We start from the raw sequence: 24,131 nt of genomic DNA, 5'->3' as shown, positions 1-24,131 counted from the left end.
CTGTCACACACACACAGCTGCGGTCTGTCCTGCCACAGAGAAATATGATACCAGTCTCCATTCTGCAACGACAACAAAACCCTCCTGACGGCAGTTGGACGCAGATGAAAAGGACATGAGTGTGTGTGTGGGGGAATTGGGACCTATACGTCACTCCTACGTGATTTAGGGCTGCTGACCGTGAAAAAGCATGCATGTGGGATAGACAGTGTTGGGGAGTGACTAAAACGAAAACTGTGAAAAATGCATACAATATAGAACATGCTGACTTTTTAAAAAATACTTCTATAGGCATTTCTAATAATAGAAAAAAATTAATAAATGCAACAAAAAGAAAAAACATCTCAGAATATCCCCCCATTTCCTTCTTTGTGCAGCTTTGTCATGTGACTCTGAAGACTGAAGTAATGATGCTGAAAATTCAACTTTGAACGCAGAAATAAATTATTTATTTATTTAGTATTTTTTTAAAGCAAATGAATGCAGCTTTGGAGAGCATACGGTACCTTTAAATTGCTTATAAGATATTGAGTGATTATAGGTTCAGTATGCAATCAGATGAATGTATAAGGATACACTTTCTTTCTCTGTTTTGTCTCTGTAGGGTTGAGAACGCGTGCACTAAATTGGTTCAGGCTGCTCAGATGTTAAAGGCCGATCCGTATTCTGTCCAAGCCAGAGATTATCTGATCGACGGGTCCCGCGGGATCCTGTCCGGCACCTCCGATCTGCTTCTGACATTCGATGAGGCCGAGGTATGATGCATTTAAAACCGTTTAATGGGTTTATTTCTTCTGAGCTTGTGCATCGATACTGACAAAAACGCTGGCTCTTTTCCCTGATCTCAGGTTCGTAAAATCATCCGCGTGTGTAAAGGGATTCTGGAGTATCTGACCGTGGCTGAGGTGGTGGAGTCCATGGAGGACCTGATCACTTACACTAAGAACCTGGGACCAGGTATTTTAATATTAAAAGTACATTAAAAACAACATGTCATGTTTTATATGTCATGTGTGGAGCAGGATTTGAACCAATGAGATTTCAGTGTGTCTACTGTGATGCAATACATGTTATGCGTGTTCACAGGCATGACAAAGATGGCTAAGATGATTGACGAGCGACAGCAGGAGTTAACGCATCAGGAGCACAGAGTCATGCTGGTCAACTCCATGAACACCGTCAAGGAGCTGCTGCCTGTTCTAATCTCAGGTCTGGTCCGACCGCTAAATAAAGTTGAAATGTTTAGACAATACAGCTGAAATTCTACGAGAATAGTAGTAGAGAATATAGTCGCAATACTTTGAGAACAGTAGGGAATACAGTCGCAATACTACGAGAATACAGTTGCAATACAGTCACAATACTACAAGACTACAATCGTAATACTACAAGAATACAGTCGCAATACTACGAGAATAATAGTAGAGAAAACAGTCGTAATACTATGAGAATAGTAGTAGAGAATACAGTCGCAATACTACGAGAATACAGTCACAATACTACAAGAATACAGTCGCAATACTACGAGAATAATAGTAGAGAATACAGTTGTAATACTATCAGAATAGTAGTAGAAAATACAGTCACAATACTACAAGAATACAGTCGCAATACTACGAGAATAATAGTAGAGAATACAGTTGTAATACTATCAGAATAGTAGTAGAAAATACAGTCGCAATACTTTGAGAACAGTAGAGAATACAGTCGCAATACTACGAGAATACATTTGCAATACTACGAGAATAATAGTAGAGAATACAGTTGTAATACTATCAGAATAGTAGTAGAAAATACAGTCGCAATACTTTGAGAACAGTAGAGAATACAGTCGCAATACTACGAGAATACAGTTGCAATACTACGAAAATAGTAGTAGAGAATACAGTCACAATACCACAAGAATACAGTCGCAATACTACGAGAATAATAGTAGAGAATACAGTTGTAATACTATCAGAATAGTAGTAGAAAATACAGTCGCAATACTTTGAGAACAGTAGAGAATACAGTCGCAATACTACGAGAATACATTTGCAATACTATGAGAATAGTAGTAGAGAATACAGTCGCAATACTACGAGAATACAGTCGCAATACTACAAGAATACAGTCGCAATACTACAAGAATACAGTCGAAATACTACGAGAATACATTTGCAATACTATGAGAATAGTAGTAGAGAATACAGTCGCAATACTACAAGAATACAGTCACAATACTACGAGAATAGTAGTAGAGAATACAGTCACAATACTACAAGAATACAGTCGAAATACTACGAGAATACATTTGCAATACTATGAGAATAGTAGTAGAGAATACAGTCGCAATACTACAAGAATACAGTCACAATACTACGAGAATAGTAGTAGAGAATACAGTCACAATACTACAAGAATACAGTCGCAATACTACGAGAATAGTAGTAGAGAATACAGTCACAATACTACAAGAATACAGTCACAATACTACAAGAATACAGTCACAATACTACGAGAATAATAGTAGAGAATACAGTCGTAATACTATCAGAATAGTAGTAGAAAATACAGTCGCAATACTTTGAGAACAGTAGAGAATACAGTCACAATACCACAAGAATACAGTCGCAATACTACGAGAATACAGTCCCAATACTACAAGAATAATAGTAGAGAATACAGTTGCAATACTATGAGAACAGTAGTAGAAAATACAGTCGCAATTCTACAAGAATACAGTCACAATACCATGAGAATGCAGTCGAAATACTGCGAGAATACAGTCTCAGTACTACGTGAATACAATCGGAATACTATGACTACAGTCGGAGTGCTACAAGAATACAGTCGAAATGTTATAAGAATATAGTTGAAATACTACAAGAATACAGCCAAAATATTACGAGAATACAGTCAAAATACTACGAGGATACAGTCGAAACGTTTCGAGGATACAGTTGAAATATTTAGAAAACAGTCTAAATACTATGAGGAGACAGTTGAAAAACTTTGAGGATACAGCCAAACGTGTCGAGGATACAGTCAAAATGTTTTGAGAATAAATTTAAAATTACATGAATAAAGTCGAAATTTTGTGATTTAAATTCTAAATCACAAGAATTAATTTGTAATTTTGAACTGTAAAAATATTTCTAAATTTTTACTGTATTTTATATATGTATTTTATATATATATATTTAATATATGCAGTCTTGGTGAGCAAAATGTCTCTGTTGGTGTCTCACGCAGGCATCAAGATCTTCGTAACGACCAGGACGTCTCAAGGTAAAGGTGTGGAGGAGGCCCTTAAGAACAGGAACTTCACTGTGGAGAAGATGAGCGCAGAAATCAATGAAATCATCCGCGTGCTGCAGCTCACGTCATGGGACGAGGACGCCTGGGCCAATAAGGTGCGTGAGAGGACTAAGGTCACCGTGTGTTCAAGTGCATGCAGGTTAAACACGCCTCACAAACACACAGAGTGCAATTCACTATTCTGCTCACACACATGCATGGATCTGTGGCGTATATTATTTAACACACATTTTAAGTTATGCATGCATGCACATGCATTCTAATGTTGGTTTAAACCTGAAGAATATATTGCAAAAGTACTGGATTTAAAGGGTGGAGTGTGTATTATGAACTACTCTGTTTGCAAATACAGGTGTGTTGTGCATTTGTACGTGCCTTTGTGTGTGTTCTGTGTTCAGCTGGTTTCAGGTTTTCTGGCTGGATTTTACATTCTAGATTTAAGTAAATCCTGAGGTTTTTGGCTGGAAATGGCATGTGCAACAAATAAGTCATTCCCGATCACTTTTGTACTAAAAATACAGTGGAAATTATGTTTGGTGCCTCAAACATTTGTTGCTTTTTGCTCACATGCTCTTGAAAGAGTAGAAGGGATGCTGTTTAACAGGAATTTGTTTGTTTTTTTGAGAGCTGCAGACACTGAATCTGGCTGATGCATTATTGCATGCATGGAAATATCAGCGTATTACACTTTTCAAAGCTTCTGGAATCAGTATGAATTAGTTTCACAAAAACAATCCACCCCAAAAAATCAAAAGAATATTTGTCTCAAAGAATCGGAAGTATGTTTTAGGACTGTAAAGATTTTATGCATTGTGACAATTAATTTATATTTTTTTTAAGTGTACATTTTAGTTTTGAGTTTTCTTTTTTTTTTTTTTTTTGCAATTATATAATAAAACAATATTATATTATAACATTTTCTTTAAGCAAAATACAATTTCACATTTTTCCTTATAATTTGGGGATGAAATATTGAAGTTTTGTGAAATTAATTGATATGTTTTGGGGAAGTGAGTATTTGAGGTTGAAGGTTAATGCTTTCAGATGTGGGTTTTGTGAGAACTTGGCTTGTGGTTGTGGATTTCAGTGTTTGTATTTGTTTTATTTCCCTTCTTTCTTCGTTGATCTTGTCACTCGTTCTTGTTAAAATGTGTGCTTTGTTTCTCCTCTCTTGGTTTGTTTTCCTCCTGCTGTAGAAGGTAAGGATCTGTGCGCATGCTCCCTCTCGCCGTGTGTTAGGTTTGCGCTCGGCCTCGCTTTCATGTGATCGGATTGAGAGTGTAATTACGGCTGGACGTTTGTCCCGTCACTTATGTGTGATGCTAACCGAATGGAGCTGCTCGAGGAAAAATGCAGCGCAGTTTGATAAATGAACTCACATGTTTGTCTCGCTTTTCTTTTCATAATCGCCATCACAGAAATAAAGAGAAGCTTCCTTTTCCAGCATCAAGTCATCTAAAAAAGTGCAGAAAAAAAAACTTATTTAGAAATGCACTGACATTGAAAATATTTTTGTCTTTTTAGCTTAATTATTTTGTTATAGGTGATAAACAATATGGCAGTTGATATGCTCACCAGGCTGCATTTATTTGATTAAAAATACAGTAAAAACTGCAAAATTGTGAAATATTTTTACAGTGCAAAATAGCGGTTTTCTATGGGAATTTCTGTTAAAATGTTGTTTATTCCTGTGATCAAACTTGAATTTTCAGCATCATTACTTCAGTCTTCAGTGTCACATGATCCTTCAGAAATTACTCTAATATGCTGATTTGCTGTTACCAAATTAATGTGATGTGTTCGCTGATGCGTTAAACGAAAACCATTTCATATTTTGACACAAAATCCATAGCTTTTTGCCAGCATGGTCTGAAGATGACCTGAGTCAAATTTGGTGAAAATCAGACCAACTGTCTAGGAGGAGTTCGAAAAAGTGGGTTTTCAACATTAATCAAAATGCCGGACAGGAAGTTCGGCCAATTTTGGCATAATTGTTAGCGATGTTCTCAGCATGACCCAAAGAATATATTAAGATCACTTTCATTACAATAGGCCAATTTAATCAAATGTTGTTAGCAAATTTTTTCAATTGCTTTAAAACTTTTTGATCACTGTCAGCACATAAAAAAATATAGCCAAACCATTCAGAACTTATAAGCAAACCCATTTTTCATATCTCATGAGCACTAGGTGGCGCTGTGCCGAAACTGTGCAGGTAGCCTCAGGCAATGGTTGTTATAACACACACCAAGTTTGGTCTCAATACGGCAAACCGTTGCAGAGATATTCTTCTTCAAATTTGTTTGCACTTTATTCTAAAACGGTTTGACTAATCAACTTGAATTCCATAACTTTGAACCAGAATGGTCTGAAGATGACTTGTGCCAATTTTTGTGAAAATTAGACAAACTGTAAATAAATTCAGTTCAGTTCCATTCAAAGATATAGCGGATATATAGCCTCGCATCCATTTTCGTGTGTTATTCAAGAACGGTTTGACTAATCATCTTGAATTTCATAACATTCTGCCAGAATAGTCTGAAGATGACTTGTGCCAATTTTGGTGAAAATCAGACAAACCGTAAGTAAATTCAATTCAGTTCCATTCAAAGATATAATGGAGATATAGCCTCGCATCCATTTTTGCGTGTTTTTCGTCAAATTTGTTTGTGCGTTATTTGAAAACGGTGTAAGAAAACATCTTGAATTCTATAACTTTCAAACACAATGGTCTGAAGATGACTTGTGCCAATTTTGGTGAAAATCAGACATACTGTAAGTAAATTCAGTTCAGTTCAATTCAAAGATGTAGTGGAGATATAGCCTCGCGTCCATTTTCGCGTGTTCTACATCAAATTTGTTTGCACATTATTCGAGAACGGTTTGACTAATCAACTTGAATTCCATAACTTTGAACCAGAATGGTCTGAAGATGACTTGTGCCAATTTTTGTGAAAATTAGACAAACCGTAAATAAATTCAGTTCAGTTCCATTCAAAGATATAGCGGATATATAGCCTCGCATCCTTTTTCGTGTGTTATTCAAGAACGGTTTGACTAATCATCTTGAATTTCATAACTTTCTGCCAGAATAGTCTGAAGATGACTTGTGCCAATTTTGGTGAAAATCAGACAAACCGTAAGTAAATTCAATTCAGTTCCATTCAAAGATATAATGGAGATATAGCCTCACATCCATTTTTGCGTGTTTTTCGTCAAATTTGTTTGTGCGTTATTTGAAAACGGTTTAAGAAAACAACTTGAATTCTATAACTTTCAAACACAATGGTCTGAAGATGACTTGTGCCAATTTTGGTGAAAATCAGACATACTGTAAGTAAATTCAGTTCAGTTCAGTTCAATTCAAAGATGTAGTGGAGATATAGCCTCGCATCCATTTTCGCGTGTTCTACATCAAATTTGTTTGCACGTTATTCGAGAACGGTTTGACTAATCAACTTGATTTCCATAAATTTTAACCAGAATGGTCTAAAGATGACTTGTGCCAATTTTGGTGAAAATCAGACAAACCGTAAGTAAATTCAGTTCAGTTCCATTCAAACATATAGCGGAGATATAGCCTCACATCCATTTTTGAATATGACCAACTTCAATTCCATAACTTTCAACAAGAATGGTCTGAATATGATCTGTGCCAATTTTGGTGGAAATCAGACAAACCGTCTAGGACAAGTTCGAAAAAGTATAATATGAATGCCAACGGATACATTAGGTGCAGTACAAAGAATAAAGAACTACATGATTTAACTGTTTTGATGCTTAATAAAATATTAATTAAAAATCTAGTATGAAGTGATGATTTAATGCTGGAGAAGGAAGCAGAGGTTTGTCAGGGCCGTGCTGGACTCACTGATGGCTCTGTTTAATGTTTAACATGTCTTTGTCCTGCTGTAATGTGAGCAGCACTAATCAGTTTCGTGTGTGTGTGTTTGTATTTAATCTCGTTTTGCTCTAAGATCCTGTTTTCTGAAGACTGTGTGTGACTATATGTCTGAATGCAGGTTCTCATCACTGCAAATATAAACTCTTAAGTGTGAATAACCTGAGCTGACCATTTCCTGTCTCTTCTCTGTACCTGTTAAAAAAGCTGCGTGAACCAGCCTAAGGTGGTTTTCCGGTCTCAGCCGGTTTAAGTTGTTTCATGTGGTCTCTCAGCCCACAAGCTTTCTAAAAGACCAGTCTGATGGCTATCTGAGACTGGTTTACGATGTTTTTTAAGCAGGGTGCAATCATTAAAGGTGACTAAAATAAAGAATGAACCTATAATACATAGTCCAGGTTTAAGAAGTGCCTCTGTGGAGCATGTGAGCGTTTGCCAGATGTGTTGAGTGTGTTTCGTCATGAGAGGAACTGTGAGGTTTGTGGGTTTGAGTCTGATGCTGCTGAAGTGTAATCGGCTTGTTTCTGAGGACTCGCATCTGATGTGATGTGTTGCTTTTGACGGGAAATATGTTGCACCGTCAGCTTCAGTGTCACTGAATAAATCACACAGAATATTTGTATGTTTAATATTATCGGGGTGTGTGTGTGTGTGTGTGTGTGTGTGTGTGTGTGTGTGTGTGTGTGTGTGTGTGTGTGTGTGTGTGTGTGTGTGTGTGTGTGTGTGTGTGTGTGTGTGTGTGTGTGTGTGTGTGTGTGTGTGTGTGTGTGTGTGTGTGTGTGTGTGTGTGTTTTATATCTTGTGGTGACAAAGTGTGTGAGTCAGCTTTAGGAAACAGCAGCTGATGAATCTCTTAGCCAAAAAAGGACATACTACAAACTCCCTCTCTCTAACACTCTCTTAATCTCTCCCTCTCTCTTGCTCGCTCTCTTTCTCTCTCTCAATCTCTCTCTCTCTCTCTCTCTCTCTTTCTTGTCACTCACTCACTCACTCTGTTCAGTTCACTCTTAACTTCTTTAGTAAATTCAGTTCAGTTTCATTCAGTTTGCTTATTATTAATGATAAATGTTTTTGCATTGATTTACTCATTCTATTTATTTATTTATTTATTTTGTTTGATTTTTTTATTATTATTATTTTTACTGGAATCAAAATAAACACATAATACATAGTTTGAGTTGAAAAGAGTTTTATTTTATTTTAATTTGTTTTATTTTATTTTATGTTATTATTAGTTTTGTTTTATTTTATTTAACTTTATTTAAAACAAACTATTTTTATTTTATTCAGGCTTTTGTAACTTTTAAAAACGGATTGAAAAGGGATGGAGGTTTTTGTTTTATTTTATTTTATTTTACTTTATTTAAAACAAAATATTTTTATTTAAGTTAAGATTTAATTTAATATAGATTTTAATATAACTTAAAAACGGAGGTTTATAAAAGGATGACGGTTTTTGTTTTATTTTATTTTATTATTTTATTTTAATAATATTTAACAATATTTGTGTTTAATTTAGGATTCAATTTAATATAGATTTTAATATAACTTTTAAAATGAATTGAAAAGGGGGGTTTTTGTTTTGTTTTATTATTATTATTTTATTTTATTTAAAACAAATTTAATTTTAAGATTTGATTTAGATTTTAATATAAATTTAAAAAATTATAGTTTATTCTTGTAATATATGTATTTATTAATACATAAATATAATTATATATAATAATATATAAATAAATATATAAAATGTTTTTTTTTTATTAAATGTATTTCTAGTAAGGCTGCCAAATTGATTAATCACATCCAAAATAAAATTTTGTGGTTACTGATATATATTTATAAAATATTATATTATAAATATAAAAATACATTACATATATTTCTTAATTATATGCATTTTTATGTAAAAAAAAAAAAATTATATAAATTATTGAATTTATTGTTATAATTTCTTGCATTGTTATTCTAATCGTATGTGAGTGGAATAAATGGGTTTTGTGTATGAATGCAGACTAAGTTTATTGAGGTCGTACCTATTAATAAAGGTGAGATGTAATGTGTGTGCTGGACATCATTTGCAGGACACAGAGGCCATGAAGAGAGCGCTGGCTCTGATCGACTCCAAAATGGCTCAAGCCAAGAACTGGCTCCGAGATCCACACGCCCAGCCAGGTACTTTCAGTCAAATTGCCTGATCAAATAATCAGATGAGAAGAAAGACTCACAGCTGGCTGTTTGCTGATGCTGTTGCAGGTGACCCTGGCGAACAGGCCATCCGTCAGATCCTGGACGAGGCGGGGAAAGTTGGCGAACTCTGCGCTGGGAAAGAGAGACGAGACATCGTGGGAACGGCCAAAACGCTTGGACAGCTTACCGAGCAGGTGTCTGATCTGCGGGCCAGGTACTCTTTCTCATTTACAGCTGTTTAATTTTATTTTACTTTTACTTTATTTAGTTTTACTTTATTTGATTTTAATTGATTTGTTTCATTTTACTTTCTTTTTTTTTTCTTTCTTCCTTTATTTTAATTTGCTTCATTTTACTTTTACTTATAAAAAAAAATATTTATTTTTTATTTTCTCATTTTTTATATTTTTATTTTCTTCTTTCTTTCTTTTATTTTAATGTGCTTTATTTCATGTTACTTGAACTTATTTTATTTCTTTTATTTTGTTTTACTTGATTTTATTTTAATTTGCTTTATTTCATTTTACATTATCTTGTTTTATTTATTTATTTTATTTTTTATTTTGTTTTATTTTATTTTACTGTTACTTTACTTTTACTTTAGTTTATTTAATTGATTTATTTCATTTTACTTGTCTTATTTATTTATTTTTTCTTATTTTATATTTTCTTTTTCTTTCTTTCTTTTATTTTAATTTGCTTTATTTCATTTTACTTGATCTAATTTATTTATTTTAGTTTTTATTTTATTTAGTTGATTTTATTTTAATTAGCTTTATTTCATTTTACATTATCTTGTTTTATTTATTTAGTTAATTTGTTTTATTTCGTTTTACTTTATCCTGTTTTATGTATTTATTTTATTTTTTATTTTTTTACTTTTTTATTTTAATTTGCTTTTGTCATTTTACTTTATTTATTTTATTTTGCTTCATTTCATGTTACGTGAACTTATTTTATTTATTTTATTTTGCTTTACTTTTGTTTATTATATTTTAATTTGCTTTATTTCATTTTACATTATCTTGTTTTATTTATTTATTTTTTGTTTTGTTTTGTTTTATTTTACTGTTACTTTATTTTACTTTTACTTTAGTTTATTTAATTTTAATTGCTTTTATTTCATTTTACTTGATCTAATTTTATTTATTTATTTATTTTTTCTTATTTTATATTTTCTTTTCCTTTCTTTCCTTTATTTTAATTTGCTTTATTTCATTTTACTTGATCTAATTTTTATTTTTTATTTATTTTTTTTATTTAGTTGATTTTATTTTAATTAGCTTTATTTAATTTTACTTTATCCTGTTTTATGTATTTATTTATTTTTTGTTTTTTTATTTTAATTTGATTTTGTCATTTTACTTTATCTTTTATTTTATTTAGTTTTGCTTTAGTTTGTTTTATTTTAATTTGCTTTATTTCATTTTACTTTATTTATTTATTTTATTTTGCTTCATTCCATGTTACTTGTACTTATTTTATTTATTTTATTTTGCTTTAGTTTATTATATTTTAATTTGCTTTATTTTTACTTTATCTTGTTTTATTTATTATTTTTATTTTATTTTATTTTGTTTTACTTTAGTTTATTATATTTTAATTTGCTTTATTTAATTTTACTTTATCTTGTTTTATTTTTTTTATTTTTTTATTGATTTATTTGTTTTACTTTAGTTCATTTTAATTTAATTTGCTTTATTTCATTTTTATATTAAAATATTTACGTTTAATATTTTTAACTAATTCTATTTAATTTGGTCCTGTCAGTGATATAGAAGGAATTACACCAGTGACACACAACCAGGAATTCATCCACAAATTTTTATCTGTTTTCATTCCAAGTTGTTAAATGTGTGTGTCTTGTGCGCAGGGGTTCAGGAACGAGTCCGGTGGCCATTCAGAAAGCGCAGCAGGTGTCTCAGGGTCTGGACGTCCTGACGGGGAAAGTGGAAAATGCGGCGCGTAAACTGGAGGCCATGACCGGCTCCAAACAAGCCATCGCCAAGAGAATCGACGCCGCTCAGGTGAGCCTTCCTCTTTGTGTTCGGTCTGCATAAATGTGGTCTAACCAGCATTTTGAGCCTTGTTCATCTTTTGTGAACTGCAGAGCTGGCTGGCGGATCCTCACGGCGGTCCGGAGGGAGAAGAGAACATCAGAGCTCTTCTGGGTGAAGCGAGGAAGATCGCGGATCTCTGCGAAGATCCCAAGGAGCGTGATGACATCCTGCGCAGCATGGGAGAGATCGCCGCCCTCACCGCCAAACTCTCTGAGCTCAAGAAAGCGTAAGTATTATAGCTGTAACAATTCACTTGTTTTCTCTATGCATTGATTACAAAACCTGACGATGCCTATGCAAACACTAAGAATCGAATGAATCGTGATTTCTATAGCGTTTCAGTGCTTTAAAATGGATACGCCTTAAATTACCACAAGGACGAATGTAAGTATTGTTTATCAAAATTATATTAAAAATGTTTTTATTTTGCAAAAATAATTTAAAAAAATTATATAATTAAATATTTTGTTAGTCAAAGATTTTTTTTATTATTTGTTTAAACATTAAATATTTGTTTATTTTTTTTTATAAAAATTGTTTTTCAAAATTACATTACAAAAATATTTATATAATCAAATATTTTGTTTGTCAAAGATATTTTATTATTATTTGTTTAAATATTACATGTTAAATATTAGTTCATATTTTTATAAAAAATAATTTAAACGGGTTTTTCTGCAAAATGAATAATTAAAATATTTAATAAATAAAACTAAATATGTTAGTGTTTTTATGATGATGTAAAAAAAAAATTAAGTATTCTCAAAATAATATTAAATATGTTAAGGTGTTTTTATCATAATATGTTAAAATGATTTAAGTATTCATTATCAAAATTATATTAAAATACTAAAATGTTTATATAATTAAATATTTTGTTTGTCAAAGATAACATTTTAATAGAAATAAAATAGAAAACAACAATTGTTTTAATATTGTTTATCAAAATTATATTAATAACTGTTTTTATAAATATTTATATAATCAAATGTTTTGTTTGTCAAAGATAAGTATTAAAGATTTGTTTAAATATTAAATGTTAAATATTTGTATATTTTTATCAACAATATGTTAAAATAATCACATTTAAAACGTTTTTTGGCAAAAGTAGTAATTAAAATATTGAATGTAATAATATTTAATATATTAAAATGTTTTTATCATAATATTAAAAAATGGTTTAAGTATTCTTTATCAAAATGATATTAAAATATGTTTTTTATTTACAAAAAATACTACAATCTTTATATAATTAAATATTTTCAAAGATAATATTTTAATTTGATTTGTTTAAATATGAGATATATATTTATATTTTTATAAACAATATAAAAAATTACATTTAAAAAGTTTTTTTGGCAAAAGTAAAAATTTTAATATTGAAAGAAATACTATTAAATATATTCAAATGATTTATCATAATGTTTTAAAATCCTATTCTTTATCAAAATTATATTAAAATATTAGTTTTTTATTTACAGAAATACTATAATGTTTATATAACCAAATATTTTGTTTGTCAACGACAATATTTGAATATAATTTGTTTAAATATTAAATATTTGATTATTTTATATATATATATATATATGTATATATTAAAAAAATATATGTACATTTTAAAAAGTTATTTGGCCATAGTAGTAATTAAAATATTTTATAAAATAAATTAAATATATCAAAGTGTTTTTATTATATTATTAAAAAACTATTTAAATATTCTTTATAAAATTATATTAAAATATTTGTTAAAAACTTAAGCCTTTTTTACATTTTTAAAAAATCGTTCTTGAATCAAATCGAAGCCGTATGAATCATGAATCGAATCGAATCAATTCGCTGTTTACCCAAAAATTCACAGCCCTAGTACATATCTCTGAACATCTTGACTTCGAGTTTTGTTCTTTTGTGGGAATTCTTGGCCGGAATCTTTGGAATATTAGTGTTCCGTTCCTGCCCACGTGAGGAATCCCGCTTTCCATTGTTTACCTTTGTTTGATGGTAGTTAAGCAACGGCTGTTTGAGGTTTCTGCTCATTGTGTGGCTATATTTCACAGATATAACTGAGCTTTACTTGTTGATAAGTGCCTCAAAGAAACAGTAATCCTGGCAAACTAATCCTGAGATTAGTCCTGTTTCAACTTGGATTTAGTTTCTTTGGATTGATTCAAATCAGCTGTGATGCAAACTTGTGTTGAAATCCACTGTTTCGAAATGAGAATCTCATTAAATAAATCTGTTTTCTACAAACAAGAAGAAAAACGGTCTTTCTTAGGTTTTCTTCCAAAATAAAAGCTCAGTGGTGTAATGTTTTAAAGCAATTAAGACTGCACTAAATATTATGTTTTCTTTAAATAAAAAAGCTTTTCTGTAAATAATAATAACAATAATAATTAAAAATTATAATAATAATGATAAAATATTAAAAAATATTATTTTTTGCAGTGCAATAATATTACTTACATTTTTTATTTTATTAATGTTATTATTAATTAAGAATTATATAACTATCAATATTAATAAATAATCATTTAATTTACAGTACAATAGTAATATTAATAGTGTAATTTTATCATTAATTTGATCATGTTGTTGTTTATTATTATTATTATTTATTAAATATGATTTTATTTGACAGTACAATATTAATAAGACAATATTATTACTATAGTGTTTTTTAAGGTTTCTATATGTAATGATAAACTATTTAAATAATATTAATAAATACTTTTCGTAATAAATTATGTATTTAGTTTTTCAGTTTTATTTTGCTTAACAATAGTAATAATAATAATAATAATTCTGTTTTTTTTCTTATTTTAGTTTTGCAATGTTTATGTTCAATGTGCAGTACAATAGCATTATTATAATATTTTTTCATTTATTTAATTTTATAATTACAATATTTAAATAAAGTGATAATAATAGTTTATTATTATTTACATATTAATTGACAGTACAAAAATATTATTACTATAGTATTTTGCTATTTGTTAGGGTTTTTAAATTGAGATAAGTTATTTAAATAATAATATTTATTTTTTACAGTGTAGTAGTATTATTTTTATCGTAGTAGTATTATTAATAATTATTATTATTATTTATTAACTATTCATTTTTTATTTGATACAACAATAATATTATTAATAGTGTTTTTAGGGCTTCTACATTTTGTGATAAACTATTTAAATAATAATAACTTATTTTTTTATTTTACAGTAAATTTGAAAATATTTTATATTAAATTATATTTATATATATATTTTTTTTTCCACTTAACAATAATAGCAATAACAATAATAATTCAGTTTTTTTCTTATTTTAGTTTTGCAATTATGTTCAATTTACAGTGCAATAGTATTATAATATTTTTTAATTTATTTAATTTATAATTAAATAAAATATTTACATAAAATATTTTTACAGTATTGTTATTGTAATGTATTTCCTCATTGATTTAATTTTCTTAATTTAATAAAATAAAGTATGTTAATAGTAGTAGTAATAATAATAATAATAATAAAATGATTACCATTATTATTGCTATTATTATTATTATTATTATTATATGTGACCATGGACCACAAAACCAGTCTTAAGTCGCTGGGGTATATTTGTAGCAATAGCCAAAAATACATTGCATGGGTCAAAATTTTTGATTTTTCTTTTGTGCCAAAAATCATTGAGAAAGTAAAGTTCATGTTCCATGAAGATTTTTTGTAAAATTCCTACTGTAAACATATCAAAATGTAATTTTTGATTAGTAATATGCATTGTTAAGAACCTAATTTGGAGAACTTTAAAGGTGATTTTCTCAGTCTTTTTGATTTTTTTGCATCCTCAGATTTCTGATTTCAAATAGATGTATCTCGGCCAAATATTGTCCTATCCTAACAAACCATACATCAATAGAAAGCTTATTTATTGAGCTTTCATATGATGTATAAATCTCAGTTTTGTCAAATTTAACCTTATGACTGGTTTTGTGGTCCAGGGTCACATATAATAATTTTTATTTGCCAGTTCAGTAGCTTCAATTTCCTAATTGATTTATTTTCATAATTTATTATTATTATTGTGTTGTTGTTTGTAAAAATTCAGGATTTTTTTTTTGTTTGTTTTTGTTTTTTTTTATAATGGTCTAGGGTGGATTTTATTAGATTAGTAGATTTAGCCTCTTCAGAGTAAACTAGTCCTACTTGAATGTGTCTTTATTGGACATGTGATGGAATTTTGATAATAAATTCTATTTTATTCAGTAATTCTGTCTTCTCTCATGTGTGTGTTCAGAGGTAAAGGCGACACCCCAGAAGCTCGAGCTCTGGCCAAACAGATCGCCACGGCTCTGCAGAACCTCCAGTCCAAAACCAGCAAAGCGGTGGCCAACACTCGACCCGCCAAAGCCGCCGTTCACCTGGAGGGGAAGATCGAACAGGCGCAGAGATGGATCGACAACCCCACGGTGGACGACAGCGGCGTCGGTGCGACTCTCATCCGGCTCTGTCTTCATACGTCGTCACGAGTGATCTTGATATTCGTGATGATTGTGTGTTTGCGATTCCAGGTCAGGCTGCGATCCGTGGGTTGGTGGCTGAAGGCCGTCGTCTGGCCAATGCGCTGCCGGTGTCTCAGCGGTCAGATCTGCTGGGGAAATGTGAAGAGGTGGAGCACCTGATGGGGCAGTTAGCCGAGTTGGCGGCCCGCGGGGAGGGAGACGGTCCTCAGGCCCGCGCCATCGCTCAACAGCTGCAGGACACGCTCAAAGTAAGACGTTATGTGGTGTATATAACTTTCTGGTTCGGCTGGACCTACAAAAACAACATGCTGAAATGTTCTGACATCACAACCAAGAGCTCATTAGCATATGACTGCCATCATTTACATATAAACTCATGGTTGGTCAAAGTTAGTCGAACATGGCAGAACTGTTTTATTATTATTTATATATTGCTAAAGTGTTTATTAATAATAAACTTGAATGAGCTTTTATTTTTGTATTTTTAGTTTTAATTATTTTCTTTGTAATAAGTTTGTTTCCATTCTATTTTAATTCATGAATAATAATAATTATAATTAATTATTTTTTGTCATTGTTTTTTTCTGTACTAATTTTAGTACTGCCAAAGTGAACATTTCAAATTTTTTTAATTTATAATTTAATATTATTTAACATTAAATATTTCACATGAAAAACAACATATTTAGATTTTTATTTCAGTTTCATTTGACTTAACAATTATTTTAGTCATGTTAGTACTTGGACTTAAATTTATTTTATATCAGTTATTTGCCAAGACATTTCTAATTTCCAGTTTTAATTAGTTTTTTAATGTTTTCATAATAAATATTTAAAAATTAAATTAAATATTTGTGTATTTTATTTCACTTAACAAAATTATTTTAATAATAATAATTCTGTTTTTATTTCATTTTAGTTGTTTACAAATAAATATAAAATTGGTTTTTAATCACTAATAAATAATTGTATCAACTGTACCTTAGGTTAGTCAATCATGACAGAGCTATTTTATTATTATTTATATACTGTTAAGTATTTATTAATAATAATCTTGAAGGAGCTTTTGTTTTTTATTTTATTTTTTTATTATTTTCTTTGTAATAACTTCTCATTCTTTCAATTAATTAATAATTATTATTCTAAATAGTAGTTTTTCTGTCATTTATTTTTATTTCAGTTTTAGTTTTAGTAGTTTTAGTACTTCCATTTTAACTTATTTTATTTCAGTTGTCTGCCAAATCAACAATTTTTAATTTCCTGTTTTATTTTTTATTTTTCATATTTAATATTAAATTAAGTGTTTCATATTAAATTAAATATTAAATTAAATATTTAGATTTTTATTTATATTTTATTTCAGCTAACAAGAGTAATAATAACATTAATAATTTTGTTTTATTCTCATTTTAGTTTTGTAATTATCTTGTGCTTTTGTCATTTTTTGTAATAACGTTCTTCTAATAATTATTTTGTTAATAATTCATAATTTTTAGAAACCATAATTATTCTGTAATTTGTTTTTATTTCAGTTTTAGTTTAATTAATTTCTACGGAAGTCCTAAGAGGCCATGCAGTGTTATTTTTTTCTTCTGGTTTTGTCGTGATCACGACATATTTTTGTCGTGATCTCGACATAACAGAAGTTGTTTTGTCGTGATTACGACATAATTTTCTCGTGATCTCGACATAACGAGTTGTTTTGTCGTGATAACGACATAATTTTCTTGTGATCTCGACATAACAAAAGTTGTTTTGTCATTATCACGACTTCATTTTCTCGTGATCTCGAGAAAACAAAAGTTGTTTTGTCATTGTTATGTCGTGATAACGAGAAAAATAAGTCATGATAAAGTTGTTTTCTCTTTATCATGAGTTATTTTTCTCGTTATCACGACATAACAAAAGTTGTTTTCTCGTTATCATGAGTTATTTTTCTAGTGATCACGACATAACAGAGGTTCTCGAAGTTACACAAATGCGCCAACAGGTGGCAGTATTGTATTACAAATGACTGATTGGACACGCATAATGTACAGTAGGCTATATCCATGTTTGGGACAGAGCAAGGACCACTCCGTGATTGCTATAGTTTGTGCAGTTAATTATTGACATTTAATTAACTTATAAATGTTTAATGCTTGAATAAAAATGATTATTTTTGCTTTAAAGTGTATCTGTTATGGTTACGTTCTTACTGCTGCACGATTCGTTTCTCAGCTGCAATAGCATTCAGTACTGAAGTTCTGAGAGACCATGCATTATGCATTGTCTTATGCATCTATCTGTTTTTCTCGTTTTTACTGATTGTTTGATTTTTAAAACACGAGTCTACTGTTGCTATAGTAACGAACGCAACTTTGACGGACATCTGCTATAACCGTGCGCTCTTTGAGAAGCGAAAGTTGCTGAAATATACATAATGTAGTAGCTACTAAGGTCTACAAAAAACAGATATAGGCTTACCAATCACTGTTGATTTCTTTTTACACAGTAAACATTTTGTTTGTGTAATTTACATGTTTAAATGGTCTAACTAACATCAGAGCATTCAACACCGAAAGTGCAGGTGGAGTGCCCTCAGACCCATACTAGGCTGCGCTCTCGGTGTTGAATGTATAGATATAAAATATATAGATATAGAATCTACAGATATAAAACAGTTCAGATATAAAACAATGTTAGTTTAAAACGTTAAATCTAGAAAAATGTGCGCTTTTATGCGCTTATTCAATCGTTTTTGCGGAGAGGGGAGGCTAAAGCACGCTTTGCAGGACATGGAGGCGCCAGCACGATCGCTTGCATTTTTCAGTGGAAACAATTTAAAATTATTCTTCACTTTAGCTCACAAAGGTAAGAATAAGGGGCCGTTCACATGTCGCGCCTAAAAACGCGTGGAAAACGCTAGGCACGCCGCTTTCTTCCTTATCAACAAAGCGCTCTGGCGCTTGCGCTCTGGAAGCGTCTGCCGTTTCTAAGCAACCATCAGCTGCGCTCTAGCTCCAAGCCTATGCGTCTCCATGCATTGTTTCTTCTATTAGCGTCAAAATAATGGGGGCTTGACAAATCATAAAGTTCAGGAAATCCCTGGACCACAATGATGAGCTGCTCCTCTATTCAAGAACCAGACGCCAAAAAGCACATCATGTTTGTTTTCTTAATTTTGTAAAAGCACTGTTTTAAACGTTTTGTTGCTATTGTAAGTGCACACAAATAAAAGCAGATCCTTTAAAGTTCTAAATGATGTATTAGGGGCCGTTCACATGTAGCGTCTTTTGCGCGCTCAAATTCGTTATTTCAAATGTAGACGCGCGGCTTGCGCGCGCATAATGGAAGCGACGCGGTCGCGACGCGCTCGTTTTTTCCAGGCGCGTCCGCGCCGCATCGAGATAAAAACATCTCAACTTTTCAGAATGCAGCAAGCGGACCGCAGGACATGTGCCATGAACCAACCAATCAGCTTCCTCACGTTTTTCCGTTACATTGAAACCTCTGTAGAAACATTGAGGAGCAGCTCATCATGTGGTCCAGGGATTTCCTGAACTTTATGATTTGTCAAGCCCCCATTATTTTGACGCTAATAGAAGAAACAATGCATGGAGACGCATAGGCTTGGAGCTATAGAGCGCAGCTGATGGTTGCTTAGAAACGGCAGACGCTTCCTTTCCACGCGTTTTTAGGCGCGACTTGTGAACGGCCCCTTATTCTTACCTTTGTGAGCTAAAGTGAAGGATAATTTTAAATTGTTTCCACTGAAAAATGCAAGCGATCGTGCTGGCGCCTCCATGTCCTGTAAAGCGCGCTTTAGCCCCCCCTCTCCGCAAAAACGATTAAATAAGCGCATAAAAGCGCACATTTATCTAGGTTTAACGTTTTAAACTAACATTGTTTTATATCTGAACTGTTTTATATCTGTAGATTCTATATCTATATATTTTATATCTATACATTCAACACCGAGAGCGCAGGTGGAGCGCCTTCATATGGGTCTGAGGGCACTCCACCTGCACTTTCGGTGTTGAATGCTCTGATGTTAGTTAGACCATTTAAACATGTAAATTACACAAACAAAATGTTTACTGTGTAAAAAGAATTCAACAGTGATTGGTAAGCCTATATATATATATATATATATATATATATATATATATATTTTTTTTTTTTTTTTTTTTTTTTGTAGACCTTAGTACTATTATGTATATTTCAGCAACTTTCGCCTCTCAAAGAGCGCACGGTTATAGCAGATGTCCGTCAAAGTTGCGTTCGTTACTATAGCAACAGTAGACTCGTGTTTTAAAAATCAAACAATCAGTAAAAACGAGAAAAACAAGATAGATGCATAAGACAATGCATAATGGATGGTCTCTCAGAACTTCAGTACTGAATGCTATTGCAGCTGAGAAACGAGTCGTGCAGCAGTAAGAACGTAACCATAACAGATACACTTTAAAGCAAAAATAATCATTTTTATTCAAGCATTAAACATTTATAAGCAGTGATGGGAATAACGGCGCTAGAAATAAACGGCGTTACTAACGGCGATACTTTTTTCAGTAACGAGTAATCAAACGAATTACTGTTTCCCCCGTTACAACGCCGTTACCGTTACTGACAATAAAATGCGCGTTACTATAACGGAGAACACTGAAGCAGTTTTCATGCAAGCAGCGTCTCTCTCAGCCATAGGACCTCTCTTTCTCTGGGGTGTGTGTGTTTGTGTGTGTTCGGGGCCGGGGCGGGACACATAACCAGTGATGATGATTGGTGTGTCTGTAAACGTGGTGTAACTGAGAACGCGATGATTGGCTTAGATTGAGTAAATTTCCATTGTTTGCCAATCAGAGGCAGAGTAGTGCGGGTGTTCACACACATGCACACACACGATCAGTCTCACACACCAACATCCAGGAGTCACAACGATGGCAAGTCCAACAAGTTCAAAGGTAGCTTTCGCAAACTGGAAGTATAAGCACTACTTTTCCCTCGCTGAGGTGAAAGGCAAAAATGTTATGTAACGTGCAACTTATGCCCAGGAAAAAAAGAGTCACTCTGCGTCGGTCTGTGCAATAAATATTTAAAGTTCTAAACCACCTATTGTGCTTTATTGTTCCACTATAGTAATGATAATATTTATAATAATATGTTGAATTTGATAGTTGTCTCTGACGTTGTCCCACAACAACATTAAAATAGTGTAGATGAGTGTACAATGTTTTATATTTATTTTATAGTTATATTAAATTAGATTTTTTTTTTAAAGTAACGCAATAGTTACTTTGCCTGGTAATTCGTTACTTTTATAATGATGTAACTCAGTTACTAACTCAGTTACTATATGTGAGAAGTACCTAGTAACTATAACTAATTACTTTTTTAAAGGTAAGTGCCCAACACTGTTTATAAGTTAATTAAATGTCAATAATTAACTGCACAAACTATAGCAATCACGGAGTGGTCCTTGCTCTGTCCCAAACATGGATATACTGTACATTATGCGTGTCCAATCAGTCATTTGTAATACAATACTGCCACCTGTTGGCGCATTTGTGTAACTTCGAGAACCTCTGTTATGTCGTGATCACTAGAAAAATAACTCATGAGAACGAGAAAACAACTTTTGTTTTGTCGTGATAACGAGAAAAATAACTCATGATAACGAGAAAACAACTTTGTTATGTCGTGATAACGAGAAAAATAAGTCATGATAATGACAAAACAACTTTTGTTTTCTCGAGATCACGAGACAATGAAGTCGTGATCACGAGAAAACAACTTTTGTTATGTCGAGATCACAAGAAAATTATGTCGTGATCACGACAAAACAACTCGTTATGTCGAGATCACGAGAAAATTATGTCGTGATCACGACAAAACAACTTCTGTTATGTCGAGATCACGAGAAAAATAACTCATGAGAACGAGAAAACAACTTTTGCTATGTCGTGATAAGGAGAAAAATAACTCATGATAACGAGAAAACAACTTTGTTATGTCGTGATAACGAGAAAAATAAGTCATGATAATGACAAAACAACTTTTGTTTTCTCAAGATCACGAGACAATGAAGTCGTGATCACGAGAAAACAACTTTTGTTATGTCGAGATTACAAGAAAATTATGTCGTGATCACGACAAAACAACTCGTTATGTCGAGATCACGAGAAAATTATGTCGTGATCACGACAAAACAACTTCTGTTATGTCGTGATCACTAGAAAAATAACTCATGAGAACGAGAAAACAACTTTTGCTATGTCGTGATAAGGAGAAAAATAACTCATGATAACGAGAAAACAACTTTGTTATGTCGTGATAACGAGAAAAATAAGTCATGATAATGACAAAACAACTTTTGTTTTCTCGAGATCACGAGACAATGAAGTCGTGATCACGAGAAAACAACTTTTATTATGTCGAGATCACAAGAAAATTATGTCGTGATCACGACAAAACAACTCGTTATGTCGAGATCACGAGAAAATTATGTCGTGATCACGACAAAACAACTTCTGTTATGTCGTGATCACGACAAAAATATGTCGTGATCACGACAAAACCAGAAGAAAAAAATAACACTGCATGGCCTCTTAGGACTTCCGTACTTCCGTACCTTCCAACACTGCATATGGATATTTTTATCAAAAAAAAAAAAGTGACACATTTTTGAAGATGTCACACATTTCCACAAAACCATAACATTGTAAAAAATGTTTATTTTAAGTTTTTACAGTTCTTTCCAACTGGGGTGGTAAAACACTCATTATATAATTAACCCAATCATCACATCTCAACAGCACACACTTATCCTTAAATAACATTAAGTAACACTGACAAGTGTGAACCATTTTGATTTCATGTGTGTAAACGATAACAACTGTTTTGAAGTTGTATAACTTCTGCTGCCAGCAATTTGCAATTGACAAATGGGTTTAGGCCACTGAACTTGTAGCGACTGAGAAAAACTGTAATAGTATTAGGCCTATGAATAATTTTTACTTTTTCTGATTGGCTGGATATGTGAATAAAAAAAAAATTGGCCATTTGAAATCTGTATAAAGCACCCACTGCAATATTTAAATCACTAAAACAGCAGGACATTTTAAAACATTTAATGTGAAAAACACTTAAAGTGGAGGAAAGCCTTGTTTTGCCCTGCAGGTGGGCATTCCTGTTAGGGTGTGACGTCATGTGAAAACTATGAATAAGGCCTATAGACCTACCTTTAGCAATCCATGTGGGCTAAGATGTGGATCATTTATCATTGCTTTGAAACAAAAAACATTCAAAGATTACTTTTCAAACTTTTTCATGAATTATTTCTTACAGCAAACACAACGACTGCCAAAACTCTATGTACTGACCTACAGACAAATTTGCACATTTACAAACTTTTAAAATTAAGGTCAAAACATAACATAATACAAAACTGAATAAGAAAGCAATTTGCTATATTTTTTACAGTAAAACCATATTGAAGTATATACTAAATATAAACAATTAAATGCTATCAAAACAATTACATTTACCTGAACGAATACAAAGGTGTTATTCTTTCCATTTCATTACCATCTATACAAGGGGACAATTTAGGAATAATTTTGTAATGTAAACATAGAACATGGAACATTTACATCAATGAATTCTAAACAGTAGAGAGCTGTCAATCTTGTTTTGCAAAGAAATTTTACAGGTTACACATGTAACCTGGTTCCTTGGGAAGGGAATGATATGCTGTGTTATGGTGTTGACGCTATGTGAACACCTCCAGCATGACTGGTGTCTAAAGCATGTGCAGACACATGCCAATTCTTTTTGGCAAAAGGTGGGCCAAGTGACATAGCGCAGTGCGTCACCAAGCCCATAAAATGGCGTCTGCAACTGACATCATTATTTGTCTGAAGAACAGCGCATGTGTAAACGCAAGGAAACATGATACAGTGTCTTTTTCCCCTCTCAGGTAACAGGGTTATGTACGTTACCCTGAGATCTTCCCTTTCAAGCACCTAAATGCTGCATCACAGTGTTGACACTATGGTATTGTTCATAACCATGCAACCATACTGAAAGGATGTCTGGCCTACAAGCTGTGTATTAGATGGAACCCGAACCTGTGGGCTAAAATTAGATCAACTCGACAGGACCTGAGAGCCTAGGGTTGGATCCACAT

At 31.9% G+C, this 24,131-nt stretch overlaps 1 protein-coding gene across 1 annotated transcript in view; it reads left to right on the top strand.

Annotated features, from left to right (window-relative positions):
- Positions 1–23,925, top strand: part of LOC141300209 (vinculin-like) — a 47,871-nt gene extending 23,946 nt beyond the window's left edge. The window contains exons 3-13 of the mRNA XM_073830539.1: positions 605–755; positions 849–957; positions 1,087–1,209; positions 3,235–3,395; positions 9,283–9,373; positions 9,455–9,602; positions 11,262–11,415; positions 11,499–11,674; positions 15,739–15,929; positions 16,013–16,244; positions 23,922–23,925. Coding sequence (XP_073686640.1) covers positions 605–755; positions 849–957; positions 1,087–1,209; positions 3,235–3,395; positions 9,283–9,373; positions 9,455–9,602; positions 11,262–11,415; positions 11,499–11,674; positions 15,739–15,929; positions 16,013–16,244; positions 23,922–23,925 — 1,540 coding nt within the window. The remainder of the gene's footprint in view (positions 1–604; positions 756–848; positions 958–1,086; positions 1,210–3,234; positions 3,396–9,282; positions 9,374–9,454; positions 9,603–11,261; positions 11,416–11,498; positions 11,675–15,738; positions 15,930–16,012; positions 16,245–23,921) is intronic.
- Positions 23,926–24,131: the final 206 nt, after the last annotated feature.

The sequence above is a fragment of the Garra rufa genome, chromosome 24, assembly GCF_049309525.1.
Source record: "Garra rufa chromosome 24, GarRuf1.0, whole genome shotgun sequence".
Taxonomy (NCBI): Eukaryota; Metazoa; Chordata; class Actinopteri; order Cypriniformes; family Cyprinidae; genus Garra; species Garra rufa.
Note: the sequence above shows the minus strand (reverse complement) of the source record. Positions and strands in the feature narration are given on the sequence as shown.